Source organism: Myzus persicae, unplaced genomic scaffold (assembly GCF_001856785.1).
Source record: "Myzus persicae strain clone G006 unplaced genomic scaffold, MPER_G0061.0, whole genome shotgun sequence".
NCBI lineage: Eukaryota > Metazoa > Arthropoda > Insecta > Hemiptera > Aphididae > Myzus > Myzus persicae.
Genome location: NW_019100590.1, coordinates 24,142 through 40,230, shown reverse-complemented (window position 1 = coordinate 40,230; position 16,089 = coordinate 24,142). Strand labels below are relative to the sequence as shown.

General features: G+C 27.2%; 1 protein-coding gene across 1 annotated transcript; it reads left to right on the top strand.

Annotated features, from left to right (window-relative positions):
* The first annotated feature begins 11,641 nt into the window (after positions 1-11,641).
* Positions 11,642-14,944, top strand: LOC111035439 (RNA-binding protein squid-like). Its single transcript, XM_022317058.1, has 8 exons — positions 11,642-11,755; positions 12,904-12,944; positions 13,015-13,142; positions 13,894-14,172; positions 14,235-14,337; positions 14,428-14,481; positions 14,657-14,830; positions 14,898-14,944. Exons 1-8 carry the CDS (start codon positions 11,649-11,651, stop codon positions 14,942-14,944), a joined length of 933 nt encoding a protein of 310 aa, XP_022172750.1. The 5' UTR covers positions 11,642-11,648.
* Positions 14,945-16,089: the final 1,145 nt, after the last annotated feature.

The following is a 16,089-nucleotide window of genomic DNA, read 5'->3' as shown; positions in this document are numbered from 1 at the left end:
GGGCAGGGAAATGATTTGCAAATTCTGAAAACCAATTTGCAAATATTTGCAAATTATTTGCAAAATGAGTACATAATTTTCAAAAAAATCGGTCATGGTGGGGGGGCCAACTTCACGCACGTCATTTTTCTCTAATCTCAATATTTTTTAAAGCCTACGAAAAAGCTTGATATTCAGTCATATACATATATAATGATATATATACTCGTATTATTTAAACAATAAATATTACTTTTTGAATATTATTAAAGAAAAAAAAAATTCAAAAATCGCAATAATTAATTATATTATAATACATAGAACTACAATACTTATTATTCAACCACGAACTTGTTTCGTTGATTTCTTATTTACTTATTTATTTATTATGATTAAATAGGAGAACCCAATTACAATAGTGATGTGCTAACATTTAGATTTTTGATTCTCCTTCGGATTAAAGGAAGTCTTAATCATATAAGTAAATAGCAGGTACCTACTTGTTAACACCTAACCTCAGTGGCGTGATAATACGCTACATTTTTTCAATATAGATACCGCATACAGTGGTATTAATATTACAGTGTTCAAGTTAAGTTAAAAGAGATAATATTGTTATCTATTAGAGTTTAAGTTAGTTGAACTATTAAAGAGACATTGTCTAGGTAGATAAGGAACATTTAAATACAAAATTTATTTTTGACAAGCAAAATCGTCGTTTTTAATGGTTCCGCCTCCAATAATTTAACAATTAAATGCTTACAGATACCTATATTATAATCCGATAATGAATAGTTTATAAATATTTATAGAAAATAAAATAAATAAATAAAATATTTTTTTTATAAATATGTTATTATGATTTATAGTTTATACTATGATGTTATGTTTTACCTAACCTATCTACATTATAGCAATATCACTTGAGGAAGCACTCATAATAATTAACTGTAAGTGAAAAGGTTCAAAAAGGTTCGTTTGCCTGATTTAGTACGCAATTAATGTAAACCCAAACATTCGCCCGAGTATACGATATAACTTTAAAAATGTAAATGATAATAATTTAATATTAGTGGTCAGTAGTAAAGCAGGAACTAGAACCATGGACAAAATAGTTTTGTTGTGAGAAAAATAATTTAAATTCCTATTTAAATATATTTTTTAGTTAATTTTTTTTATTCTATTTTAAATTCTCGATGCATCAAAACCAATATTATTTAAATTCAAAATTAATGATAGTAAATCAAACAAAAATGATTAAACTAATTTATGAATAATATAACTAATTTAATTTACTATGTTATGTAGTTGGGGTATAATTTATATTTTTACCATTATTGATTTCTGAAAATATGTTGTATGATGTTTTTATTATTTTTTTTTAAGACATTATCATCAGTTTGATAACATATACAAATATACGAAATGAATAAAAGTAGGTATTTTACTATAGCACATAATATGAAATAACATATAAACGATTAGTGTAGACTGTAGGCCCTAACATTATGTATTTTTTTTTACCTGCTGGCTCTGGTGTAAGATATTATATAGGTAGTTACAATCGCCAAACGAATTGTTGCGTCCAAGTAGAAATATTATTTACTAACACATTTTTATCGGCCACCTATTACCGAATTTCTATAACTATATCACGTATTCTTTTCCAAAAATATAACATTTCTACATAACTATTAAAATTTAAAAGCATTGCTTACAAATGGCTTCAATATCATTTTCAATGGTCGAATTGAATTTTCATATAATATATGATGTGGAGTTGTGGACCGTGGTAAGGTTTTATTCTCTTTTCTATGGGCTCAATCAATGAGTTATTGAAAAAAAATAAGTACCTAATATTTTCTCTAAATAATATTCTCTCTACAGATAATTGCGATAATTTTACATCACTGCAGAAAACAAACCCACACACACACACACACATGGGTCTCCAAGTATTCTGGTCACGGCTTATATTATCATTATCCGTACCCGACTCGGAAAAATAGGCCTAAAATATATTTATATATTATTGTACATATTGTTGTAGTACTTTTATATACACAATAATAAAGAGGTACATGTGTTATAACAAGTAAACAATATTGTACTGCACCCTTTTTTTCCATTACATTTGACCATTGCTTTATATTATTTTATATTGTTGATTTTCATCGATAGAAATACCCAAACCCGCCGACCGTTACTCAAATGGGAATAATAAAATAAATATATATATTATAAATAACATATAACAAAACCTTCTAACAAATAATATAATACAATAATAATGCGCTCTCTACTGTCTCCTCTATACATACCCTAACGTCTTGTAAACTGTGGCCGCTTTTGATTTTGTAGCTGTGGCCATTAATTTTAAAAAGGTCTGACAGAGGATATTCTAAAGAATGTCTCTCAGTCAGGGATTAACTTTATGATGTTAACAATGCACACAGATTTCATTCGAATGACCCCCGACGTACAAGAATTTTGTCCCTACAAAAAAAAATCAATGCCATAAGTAGGTAGGAACTGATGTGCGGGACTCGGCACAAGTATATAAAATATTTAAAAGAAAAAGAATCATACCTACCTAGCTGGCAATTGGGTGGTCCGAGCTGTAGACGCTTCGTCCAGGTCAATATTATTGTGATGGAACGTACAATATTAGGACTGTATAACAGCAAATAAAGCTGTGTAAAAATATTATAACCAATTTATAATGTACCCTTTGTAAAAATAAAATGTCCTAATTTGGAATTTATACTAAAATGATCATAAAAATATTTACTTATAAGTAATTACAATACAATGAGGAGCCTGCACATTTATTTACAGTACGTTAGTTGAAGTAGGCGGGGGGCTGTATTATGATCGTTTTCCGTCGTTATTTGGGAAACAACAATAATATACTATATGCAGGTATGACGGATAATGATATGACAAATATTAATCGGGCCTCAACTCCGAGGATCTGACACTAAACAAAACTCTGTCTTTATAATGCTAAATAGAATCCTGAATCAATTATGAAACGTCATACTATGTGTTTCGATATAGTTATAATATTCTCACGATAATCATCAATGATAATATTTGTCTCACCTATTATATTATTTCAGACGACTAAATGACGGGTACTTGTATACTTCCTACCCCGGATCCAAGTGCAAATTCTGGACTCCTTTTTGAGCTTAAATGCATCAGGGGCGATGTTGCCGACGACAGCAACAACGCCGCCAATGACATGGGGAACTCCGCCGCCATCGAATGCGATCGACGAACAAAAAGAATCTCGCCAGGGGAACAATAAGAGTAATTCCATTCGAGTTTTTCTCTAATGGAAATCCTAGGTTCGACCCTAGAGGGCCCAACTTATGCAATTATCTTAACAAAAAGAAGGAGAAGAAGAAGAAGAAGAAGAAAAAGAATTCAGACTGGTGGGCCTGTTATTAGGTAAGTAGTTATAGTAATATTATTAGTAATACCTAATATCATGTAAAAAAAATTTTAAAAAAAGAAAATTAAAAAAGTTTTTAATTGTTCCAATACAATAACTGTTATTTACATTATTTTACTTTTAAAAAATATCATAATATGCGATAATATTGACATAGGTAGATAAAAATGAATAATAATATGGTCGCGAAAGGATAACGTCATCGTCTCTGCTAATATTTTTACATTCTGTATAAAGTTTGTTTTCCATAAATAAATAACATAATAATATAAACATTTTTCAATATTATTATTGAAGCATTTATCTATCTACGATTATAATACAATTATGAATATTTTTTTCTCATATCTTTCGAGACCTGGACATATTTTAATGAACCGATATTAATAATTACGTTCCTTATTACTTATTACTTATTAGTATGTTTAGTGTTTTAAATATGAAAATTTAAATCAATTTTTTTTTATGTACATACTCACTTTGTAAAAATAACAGCACAATGGAATTGTTTTCAATATATCTTTATATTACTTTTTAAAAACACCTATAACTCTTATTTTAAACTGACAGATTCAAATCACCCAAGTACCTATTATTAATATTCTAATGCAGTAAATTCTTTACATTCAGTCGACTCGGTAAGTTGTTGAACTGTTGGAGGATGGGACGACCTATTTCAGCAACAATAGCAGTAATATAAAACGTTCATTTACGAAGTGTTATTTTTTGTCCACATTACGAGTAAACCGTATTAATAAAATAATAATCTGTTTTATCATTAAAATATTAAACAAGATTTTTTGTTTAACAGCAATAATCATAATAATAATCATACTTGCAACAATAATATACAATGTATTTTAGGTTATTTAATAAGATTACAATATTGCAATAATAACGAATAAGAAATTTTGGTTCCGAAACTGGGCTGTTCAAATCTATAATAATATGATAGTAAAAGTACTACTTAACAATATTACCAATATGTTTAATTTGAACTACCAAAAAATTGTTCTATTTTGTTTGTCTTAAGAGTATTTAAAGATGTCTCTATCATCTCTGTCACATTTTCTTCAAAATTATCTTGCCTATAGGTCTATAGCTCAACTTAGGCATGACTCGTTTGTACTCATTGGTTTTATTTCTGCTTATATATATACTTAGTGTATTAAAGCCTATAATAATATTATGTAACTTACACTAATAAAAATATTATTACAAATGTGTATCAATCATTACTCTTAAGAATCGTTTGTAATTATAGTATTGGTTTTAAAATGTAATTGGTAATTTTTAAACGACGTATACGTCATGACTAGGGCTAGGATTTATGTGCATTTGCATATTTTTTTCCTTAAGTCAAAATTGATGTCAGATTTTTCCACGATTTGGCTTATTCTCATTTAAATAGAACCAAATTTTTTTCGCATATTTTGAACACAATGCATATAATTGCATATTTATAGATTTTTTAGTTTTTTATTGTTTTAACTTAAATTTTTTAATTTTTATGAATTATTGTTAATTTTTAATGGCGTTTATTTCATAATACCGATAGTTTTTGGTTTATCCTTCGAATTGTAAATATATAGTATAAATGTATTTTAAATGTGAAAGATAAACTGAATAAATGTAACGGGAGAGCAGCAGAATTGGTAAAAACTAAAATGGATTTTTTACTAAAAAAAAAAAGGATTTAAAACACTATTAAAAATTCATAGAATTATAAACGACGAATATGAAAACGAAGAATAAGATATTAATATTAATCCAACTCCAGGGAAAATCGCGTCATTCAAATATGCTCCAATAACCTCGTGTGATGTGGAAAGGAGTTTTAGTCAGTATAAATCTATTCTACATTCAAATCGCCGGTCGTTCGTATTTGAAAATTTGAAACATATTATCATAATAGTGTGTAATAATATAAACTAATATTTAATGTAATTTTATAAACTTATATTTAATGTAATAATAATAAATTATGAATTTAGATAAAAATATATATATAGAAATAATAAAAATTTGTTTTTGCATACTTTTGCATATTTTGGTAAATAAAATGCATATTTTACAATTTGTTATTGCATATAAATCCTAGCATTAGTCATGACTAAAAAAATAGATACATTTAGTTACACTTTTAAATATAGTATGGTGGGATGGTTTTACATTGTGAGCATACCACGTTATCGCCAATGGTTGATGTAGGACAACCCATTCTATCTACTGCGCAATAACCGACAACGTTGCGTAGAGTTGAAGTTCCTTATACGAATATATTTTACAGCTAAAAATATCTATCGACTTAGTAAAGCCTTATTTCAATAACTACAATAGTATTGTGGCACAACGTAATTCAGATGTTATCAGCGATTATGCATAATACTATTATAATATTATTATATTATAGTTATATATAACGTGAACTAACATAGTTTTACCTATAGGTACATACGAGTAGGTCAGCGTTTGAAATTGAAATGAAATTTTACGATTTTCCGATTTCAATTTCAATTTAACCAATCTATGTACAAATTAGATTTTTCTGTTTTAAATTTTATATAGTTAATTGAATTTATATAATTTTATTAATAAAAAAATATTACATTAAGTATTATGATTGGACGTTTGTTTACATACGATTGCATTATCTCATTGTATTATTAGATTATACAGTCCAAAATGTGGTATTGCTATCTTATTGCTATCTTTTTCAAAATTTATATTAAATAGGTATGGCAGGGAATTAAAAAATATCAATTAACTGTAATATTATATATGTTAAAATACGAATTAGGTTAATGCCTATTTATAGGCACATGACATTTTCGATTATCATTTGTTTTTTTTAAACTGATGTCAATAAAAAAATTTTTGCTCGGTCAAAAGTTGAACATTTAATACAAGGCTCCATATATATTTTTTCAATATCATTTGAAAAATATTTAAAATACAATCACGATTTTTTTTTTTATAAGCATTGAAGCTCAAATTTGACGACATTTATAACAATTAAAAATAAAAAAGTAATTTTGTAGTTAACAATTTATAACATTTTCAATTTTTATAGCTCAGGATTAATCGTTTAAAACAAAGTTACATTTGAGCAGTTTTTTCCGTAAATAAAAAATCTAAAAAATACGATATTTAGTCGATGGATCGATAAGTCTCTTATGGCATGCAGCATACGTCTAACGACTTCTCCATTTGTTTGGTAGATGCGTATGGTTAAGTACTTAAAATATAATTCTATGATACGCCTAATAAAGGTGTATACCTTAAGTAAGTTAAAGTGAAATTCAACTTTTTGAGTTTTTGGGTTGAAATTTTGATATTAAGCATTTGTATGCATAAAGTAATTCTAAATGTTAATTTTATATAAAATAAGAATAAAAACCAAGTTAAGCATAAGAAACTATATGGATTTAAGAATTCAAAATAGTTTGACATTTAAATTTTAAAATACGTCAGCAATTTACTGCAAAATTTTTATTTGTGGTACTTATTTATTTGTGTATACTCAAGTCGTCCTATAGTTATATAGCTGTTTTTTTTATGTATGTATAATAATGCAATATAATTTTGTATTATTATTATATATTTCAGTCGTATATTTTTGTCAGTACCCAGAAGAATAAGAGTATTTTAACAGTTTTCCTATACATCTGTAATCTGTATAGGTAGGTACGCTGCTGTGCTTGCCCAGTACCCACTGCCCAGCCAACAATAATATTATACGCTTTCACATCGGCACCCACCGTGAACGTAATTGTAAAATTACCGAAAAATAAGGATCGTCGCACAGTTTCTATTTCACAGTTGTATGGTGCACAATGCACGACGGAATAGATATATTAAAAAAAATTTTTTTCACACATTTCAAATGCGTAGGATAAGCCAAAAAAAATGATATCACGTTGGCAACTGATTTGACCCCCATATATATATATATATATATTATATATATTATACGCAGTTAAAATCCATATCTTGGTTACATTGTAATAATATTATAATATTATAATATTCAATGCCACTCCCAAATTCGTAGAATACAATAATAATTGTGTACGCTGCTTATCGGTGGTACCTTTTTCAATCTTTTTCATCACAAGATTCTGTTCTTTAATTTTGTGCAACGTTGCCGGGCTGAAAAATCACATAGGTACGATAGACAAACCGATATAAAATGATTGTTGTGAAATAAAAGTCCACACTTATTATAACCACTGCAATAGACTTCATTAGTAGGTCGACTGATGACCGTTCTTATCGTGTATTTTAGTTCAAATATAAAATAAATATAACATATTTTCTAATTATTAATTAAATAGAAATTGCAATGAAAATAATTACAATCAGCAAATTGATTGAATTATAATTTTTGTATTAATTACACTATTTGTTGTTAATTATATTATTTTGTAAGCTCATTCTACATAGTTAAACATTCACATTAAAATCATCACAATTTAGACTCAAGCACTGTAAAATTATACATTTGGTAACGTTTAGTATAGGCATATACGCGATCATGTCATTTTAAGGGTTCTCAATTTTATACAGCTGTAAGCGAACACTCACCATCGTATTCTCAAAAAGATAAATTGTATACGCAATCGGGTTCTACCACTTTGGACTCAGCATTTATCTTATAATCTATGACGCATTTTAATTTGGACCTTTGTTATACTACATTGTACAATAACACAAAAATAAATAGATAACCCACATACACGACGAATATGCTCTATTATCGTATTTCGGTTATAGTTATCTATCGTAATTTTTAAGTTATACAGGATATAAAATTATGTTGTATTTCTGGTGGGTACATGAGTTTAAAATCAAAGATGTTCATTATACAAGTATACAACTATAATAATGGTATCGTACATTATAGTTTACAGTTAAATATTACGTAGTACCTGCCAAATTTTATCATTTTTACGTGGAATCAACCAACATATTTGACTTCATTAATATGTATTATAACATGTTTTTCAATGAAATTGCATTATAATAAATATAAACAATATGAATAAAAATAATTGCTCTTGATATTGAATATTGACTTTTTAGAGAGATATAATAAATAACTTTACTGTTTTTGATATTTTATTTTAATTTCCTATTAGTTTTTACTACTGATAATATATGCGTATTGATTAATTGATTGATTGATTGATTTATTAAATTTACTATATTTTTTAAGTCCAGATGGCTAGGTCTGAACGGTTACGTAAATTTGTACCTATTCGTATAAATGTTGTTTTCGAGCTCTATAACCGGGATGTCATACCTATAAACTCGTATTATAATACGGCCCAAGTAAACTCTGCCGAAAGTACCTTTCGCTCAGTCAGAAAAAAACTCAGTAGAGGTGACACTAATATAACTTACTGCCTGATGATTACCCATATTTACTTTATGATAGTTACTGCATTGGATGTCATATTATTAATATGTATAAAATGTATAAATATATAAGAAATTAAGACAGCGAAACCACTTCAGTGTGAATGACCAACGTTATTCACTAGGTAAATCAGAAACCCCCAAAATGGAATTCAAACTAATTTCGGTTTTTGGACTGTACATATATTATATATAAGTATATGACCCTATGACCTATAACTTCATTAATTGTTATCGCAATCGCGTGAAACAAAAATATTTGGACCTAGTCACAGTGAGTCACTCGCTAAAATAATTACTGTCGGTCAATAACTAATTAGCGGTTGGCTAATAAGATCATAAACTTATAACAATCGATATTCAGAGGACCTTTACTGTGAAGAGTAAAGACATTAGTTACATTCGAAACCAGTACACTTAATCGGAATATTTTTAGCAAAATATATTCTTTAATATATATACCAGATGGATTGTGTGTTTCATAAAGAACGCGGTTTTTAATTTTTCTCGTTAATTTCGCAGTTGATTCTGTCTTTTTAAATTTAAATCGTTATTGTTGTTGCAGTCGGTGCTTCACGGTGTCCGAGGGTCGTACTAAGTTTTCTAACAGTTACCGCCACACACTCACCATATTCTTAATGGGTTTTAATGGACAAAACACTTTGCTCGATTGTATACCGCTCCATAACGAAAAATAAACAAAATACACAATATATTGATTGATCCCTAAAAACATCAAAATCGATATAGGTATCAAAAATTATGAGGACAATGTCATCAACCTACAACAGAAAATCACAAAGCATTTCGTTTAACTGCGTTCTATGTGAAACACTGTAATATATATTTGTTGGTTACAATGTTAACTACTTATCTGAAAGAATCATACTTTTGATTTTCAATCCTTAAATTTTTTAAATATATCGACAAAGCTAATATAATTATTTGTTGAAAATTGCATGTATCTACATGTTTTTCGTTTTTTATTATCTTCCACAAAATAAGAAAACAAAACCATTAAAAATCGTTACACGAGTAACAATAATTTAGGTTCATACACGGTTAATCGGAGTATAAGACTATATTAATTATTTAGATAAACTCTACTCAATCATGGTTCTTATTTTAATAATTTAATTAATAGTTATAGATTTATTTTATGAATATTAACAATCTAATTAAACCGTAATAGTATACAAAAATCATTATAGATCACATTATTAAATATAAGTAGACATATGCCATATATTAAAGTATTAATAAATAGCTACAATTAATAATTATTATGTTTATCTGGTGAAAAAAATGCGAGACAATAAACTACGTACAATGTAATAAAAAAATGGATAGATATTTAAATATTTTTATAAAATGTAATGTTTATACAGGTATTATTCATCTGAAGTATTAAGACGAATATATTACTATTTGTAATACAGTAGGTAGTAAACAGGAATAATATTTTTAAATTATTAGAAATTAACTAATTCTTTATTTTTCATTTAAATATCTACTTTAGTCTGAATTTAAATTTAAAATGTTAGTCTATAAAAAGCAGTGAAAATATTTTTCGATTAGAAAATTAAATAATTAATTACAAGAAACTTTTTTGAAATTTTCAATCCTTATCTAAAAATAAAATACACCTTTTATAAATACATATTCAACTAAAAAATAATTTATAAATATCAATTCATGGTTTTTATGAATTTATTAAAATTTGGATTATAAATATTTATGAAATAAATTGAAATTATCAAAGAATCTTTAGTATTTTTAAATCACTGTCAAAACCACGTAGGTTTGAGGAACCTATCGTGTTAAAATTTCAAAATTCTATTTGTCAGTTTTTTAATCAAAATGTCTTTAAACAGCTTAAAAAAGTAAAAATATTTTGAAAATTAATATTTTATTTATATAAAACATTGAATAAAAACTAATAACTTGATTAATTTTCACGCAAGATAAGTTACTGAAGTTGAAAATAATGATATACTAAGAATCTAAAACTAGAACCTAAATATGGTTTTATAATATAACGATAGATGGTACATATTTTGTCACTAAGAAATAGATTACGAAGGATCAACCAGTCATAACTTCAGAATATTTGACGTTTTCCCAGCGAATCTTACCTTCAAAAATGTCAATTTTCAACTTCATGGTAAAGTTTTGTATCAAAAGTATGATTCTTTGAATCAAAATATTTGTATAAGATCATGACACGGAACAAGATACTATAATTTTTAAACCAATTCGTTACCAGTTGTAGTTGTGAATGTGCCTTTATTATATTATATTATTACTATATGATATATCTGGTACAAACTTAAATACGCTACGATATACTATCATATCTTAGCCCCGGGTATGTCTAAAGTTATAGTTTTAGTTTACTATGGACAGCAATGGATTGCCGCGCCAATTGCATTTTGCCAAAAAAATTAGTTTACTAACTAGGTAACGAGGTGTTGCTGATCATCTGTTATCGTGGTTCGCCGTTGTGCAGCGCTACTGGTATGGATACTCTAGCGGCAATATCTTTTCGCTTCCCGAGGCTATCTCGACCCTGTCCCGTCTATACTTCTTAGTTCTTACCCTTTACTCAGTCAGGTACCGGCCCTTATTCCGTCGCCTCCGTTCTCATTAAATTTTGAGCTGCGTACATTTTAACTTGAATAATTATTTCGTATTATTAAATTACAGCGCCGCTTTATTATTTTCGCAAATATTTAGGCGTATTAGTATTATTTTTTTTTTTGCAAGTGGACGTATACACGCATCAGGAATGGCTGTATATCTACAACAAGACAGCTCGCAACATTTTGAAGATTCCGCCGAAAATTTCAGAACAAATAATCCAGGACAAACTAGATTCGTCCGTGAAGATGATAGGTAAGACAATATTGTCGTTCGAATCAGCTCCTTGAATAAAAAAAAAATGTTGGGCGTGTGCACGGCTTCTCTTGATACGGTTTTCCGTTTTAACTACGTCTCATAATTTCTCCAAGAGAAGTTATAAAATGGATTTTTGGTATGCCTCCGTTTAGAGTTGCCATGAGTGACTATTTATCATTATTCTCATATTTTTTTTAACATGCTCACTTTTTCACACTTAAATATTTTATTGATTTTCATATATAAAATCACTTTTCTCACTTTGTTATAGTTCTTTAAATTAAAACAGTGTTTAAATTAAATATTCTACATTTTTATAATGAATTTTGTCTTGGGACTATTTTTGTTTATTGGAAAATCAATGCAAATTTTTTTTTTTTAAACCGTACCACAATGAATACCTTTTACGAAACAGGTGGATTTTTAAACATGCTCACCTCCATTATGTTCTTCAAAAATACATTTATTGAAATTCTGAAATTTTTGTACTGCTTAAGAAGTAAGCGAAATAGGAATATAAAATACAACATTTAAAATGAGAACCTCTTTTTGAGTGGAAATTACTTAGTGGGTGATTTTCTTGAATTTTTTTTTTGCTTTTAAATCAAAATGAAAATAATTTATTTCTCAGTTATTTAAATGTTTATAGCAAGAATAATCCTTAATTATAGTTTTAAAAAAATATTAACTACATGAAATATTAGATGTACCTACTACTCCTTATACTTAGATTATTTTTACAAATCATATATATATCGATAGATCAATAGTAATTACTAATATTTTCAAATCATCTAAGATCCCAAATTTACTTTCCCATTGCTATAGACATATTATCCTTTAGTTCATAATGTTACATAAATCAAAAACTAACAGTTCAAATTTTGATTTAGATGTATTAGAAATTCACAAAAAAAAAATATCTGCTGAATAGTTAAAAGTGAAAAACGTTTTCCTTTTGAAAAACTGAAGTTTATAATGTCACTGATTAGTAGTACAAAAATCCCAAGTTTAGGGCATTTACATATAAGTTATGGTCTGAACTTATTTCGGTGCTCCCCTTCTTAGCCTGACGATGGTCTGCATCGAGTTCGTTATTTCTATAGTCAAACTTTTCAAAAATGATTACTATTATTGTTTTGCAGAAAAATATTTGTTGGAGGACTCGAGAAAGAAACTACTCAAGGCAAGTTGTTTAAAAATACCTGTTGGTAGTTCCCAAAAATCATAATCGAATACTGTTTTATATGTTTTAGAAGATTTAGGGGAACACTTTGGTCAGTTCGGACCAATCCAATATATTGCTGTCAAAGTAGATGCTACAACTGGTTGGTGCAGAGGATACGCTTTCATTGTGTATCAGACATTGGAAAGCCTAGAAAAAGTTAGTACACTGTTTCATTTAAAAAATTTAATTTTCAAATTATAACAAACATTTTGGGATTAATATACTTCTGTAATTAATTAGGTGATATCACTTATTAATGGGCTGTATAGGTAATGTTATTTTCAGTATGTATTTCATTGAGAAGTAATTTTATGGTTAATGTGTGAATAGTATTTCAGTAAGTTGGCATAATAGTAATTTATTATTTTGTACATGACCTAAATATTCTTCAAAATGCACATACTTTTCATACTGCATATCCATATAAATATGTAATAATTTTGAGAATGTGATAAAGATTCAGAAAACAGATGTGCAATGTAAGTAGACAAGAATAATTATACATTGAAATAACATTCTATCAACAGAAGTCAATTTTAAGAAAAGGGTATTTTATTGCAAAAAATAAGAAATAATTACAATTTTGTGAAATTTGATCTATTGTAGATAAAGGAATACATTAAATTTATTTTCTATACCATTTAATTCAACCATATACATTTTAATATTTTTGTTTATATTTATTATTAATTTATATAGCCTCTACTACTCTTAATGTAATTCAATGATCAGGTTTGCATGTACTATTCTAGTTTTACATGTTCTAATTTCTGGTAAAATAGTTATGACCAAGAATAATATTATCTCGTTATTCCATTAATATATAGGTAGATTCAAATTGTGTGTGTTATTCAAAAATGTTGAAAATTATTTTTATAGTACCTATTTTTGAATTTTATTTTAATAGGTCTTTGAGCATACCAATCACGAAATTAATGGCAAAATAATTGAACCTAAAAAAGCGATACCACGAAAAATTAAATTATTTATAGGAGGTTTGTCTCCTGATTTAACTCCTGGAGACATCACACGTTATTTCAGACGATTTGCATTTATTGTAAACGTTGAGATGCCATATGATAAAGTTACAAAGCAACGAAGAGGTTTTTGCTTTTTAACATTCGATAACATGCGCGCAGTACATGAAATATTAGGATCGTCAAGACATGTGATTAAGGGGACACAAGTAATTATTTAATAATACATATGATTACTCCAACGTTTTTAATCTTTTTAAATTATAATTAGGTAGAAGTAAAAGTGTCATCATTAAGTAAATGGGGTCATGGAATAATGCGTGGTGATTCAATATATATGGCAGGCACGCAAAGAAATGTTATGGGCCAAGGAGGTAATTATACATCATAATTTATTATTCAATACCATAAATATTGTATTTAATAATAATTTATTGTTATACTACATTAAATATTTTAAACAGGTTTTCTACCTCAGTCTGGATATCCGCCTCATGATCCTGGTTACTGCAATAGAGGTAAATGTATTTTCTGTCCACAGTTTACAGTAGAAATCAGTTATAAAGACACTATATTCAATGAGTCACAACTGATCAAATGATCTTATACATTTTTTCTAAAAATTTTTTATTAGTCATTTATTTTATAATCTATTTTGTTAAATAAAGTATTGTATAATGTTCATTATTTTAGGACATGCTCCTTATATTCCATGCCCAGGATACAGTAGTAATTACAGTTATGGTTATCCAAGTTATGGTTATCCAAGTTATGGTCATCCAACTTATTACTATCCAAACTATGGTTATCCAAGTTATGGTTATCCAAGTTATGGTTATCCAAGTTATGTTTCTGGGGCTGGAGCAAGTTAGTTTCAATGTTATTATTATTTTATAAAATATTTTATACAATATTATATAACTATTTATTTTAGATTGCCAGTCTGAAGGCTATGAAGCATCTGGATGTCAATTGAAATGAAATTGTGGAGTAAAACGTTAATCCTCAATATGGATTGAATTCCACAATAATCGAACATAGTGTAAAATAAAATAAATATATTTAATTTTTTTACTAATAATTTAATTTTCAATTTTGTCTTATTATTTCTATTAGTGGTATATTATTTTACAATTATTCACTCCCAATGTTTATAATACTTAAGAAGACAACACACTAGCATGTGTTGTCTTTGTCTTGCAAACATACAACATGGCAAATTTTACATTTACAATAATGACTATAATCATAATAATTTCTAAAATTTGAGTAACCTCTTATAAAATGTAATCACAAGATTATTATCCAAGGCATCTAATAGGCTTTTTATTATATTTTAATTTTAAAGAGAGTTATAAGTATTTTTAAATTGCAAATTGCTTGTACATCTTAAAGTACTCATAACTTTAAAATTAAAATATAATAAAAAGCCATGAGATGCTCTAGAGCCAAGAAAATCATCTTCCCTTTAAATTTTATAATATGTAATTTCACTTTAATTTTAAAAATGACTTTGATTATTATCATCATTGTGAACTTAATATTTGCCATGAGGTGCAGTTGTAAAGAGACAACACATGTGTGTGTGGTGTTCTATTAAATCTTAATATACAATATACAATTATTTAGCTATAATTTTACTAATGTTATAAAATATACATTGTAATGGTAAGAACATACCTTAAGAAAGATACTGCCTTTAAATGTATAGACCAAAAGAAGAATAGACAATCGATAATTCTATCTTTGAAGCCATTTTAATGTATATAATATATAAAAACAAATAAACAAAAATACAGAATTTTTGGTTTTAAGTTTGTATGTTTCATTATTATTATAAATTATAACAAATTATAAGGATACTTTACCTTAATGACTTTACCTAGTTATGATTGGTTCTTGGTTTATTTTACTATTAAATGATTACGAAAAATAAATCTTAATATTTATTAAGTAGCACAAAGCAAAGTAAATCTAAATTATGTTTCAAATTAACTTGCAGAGGTTTTATAAATTACAGTGAATATATGCTGATACATTTTTTTCTGTAGAGTTAGAAATTAACTGAAAACTTAATATTCCTATTTTCAGATCTTAAGATTAGTAGCCTCTATTAATTTTGTATG

Bases quoted from the DNA above. Each gene is read 5' to 3' on its own strand.
- LOC111035439 (XM_022317058.1), top strand. From the start codon at position 11,649: ATGGCTGTATATCTACAACAAGACAGCTCGCAACATTTTGAAGATTCC. The intron at 14,173-14,234 runs GTAATTATTTAA...AATTATAATTAG, and splicing joins ATGTGATTAAGGGGACACAA to GTAGAAGTAAAAGTGTCATC. The intron at 14,482-14,656 runs GTAAATGTATTT...TCATTATTTTAG, and splicing joins TCCTGGTTACTGCAATAGAG to GACATGCTCCTTATATTCCA.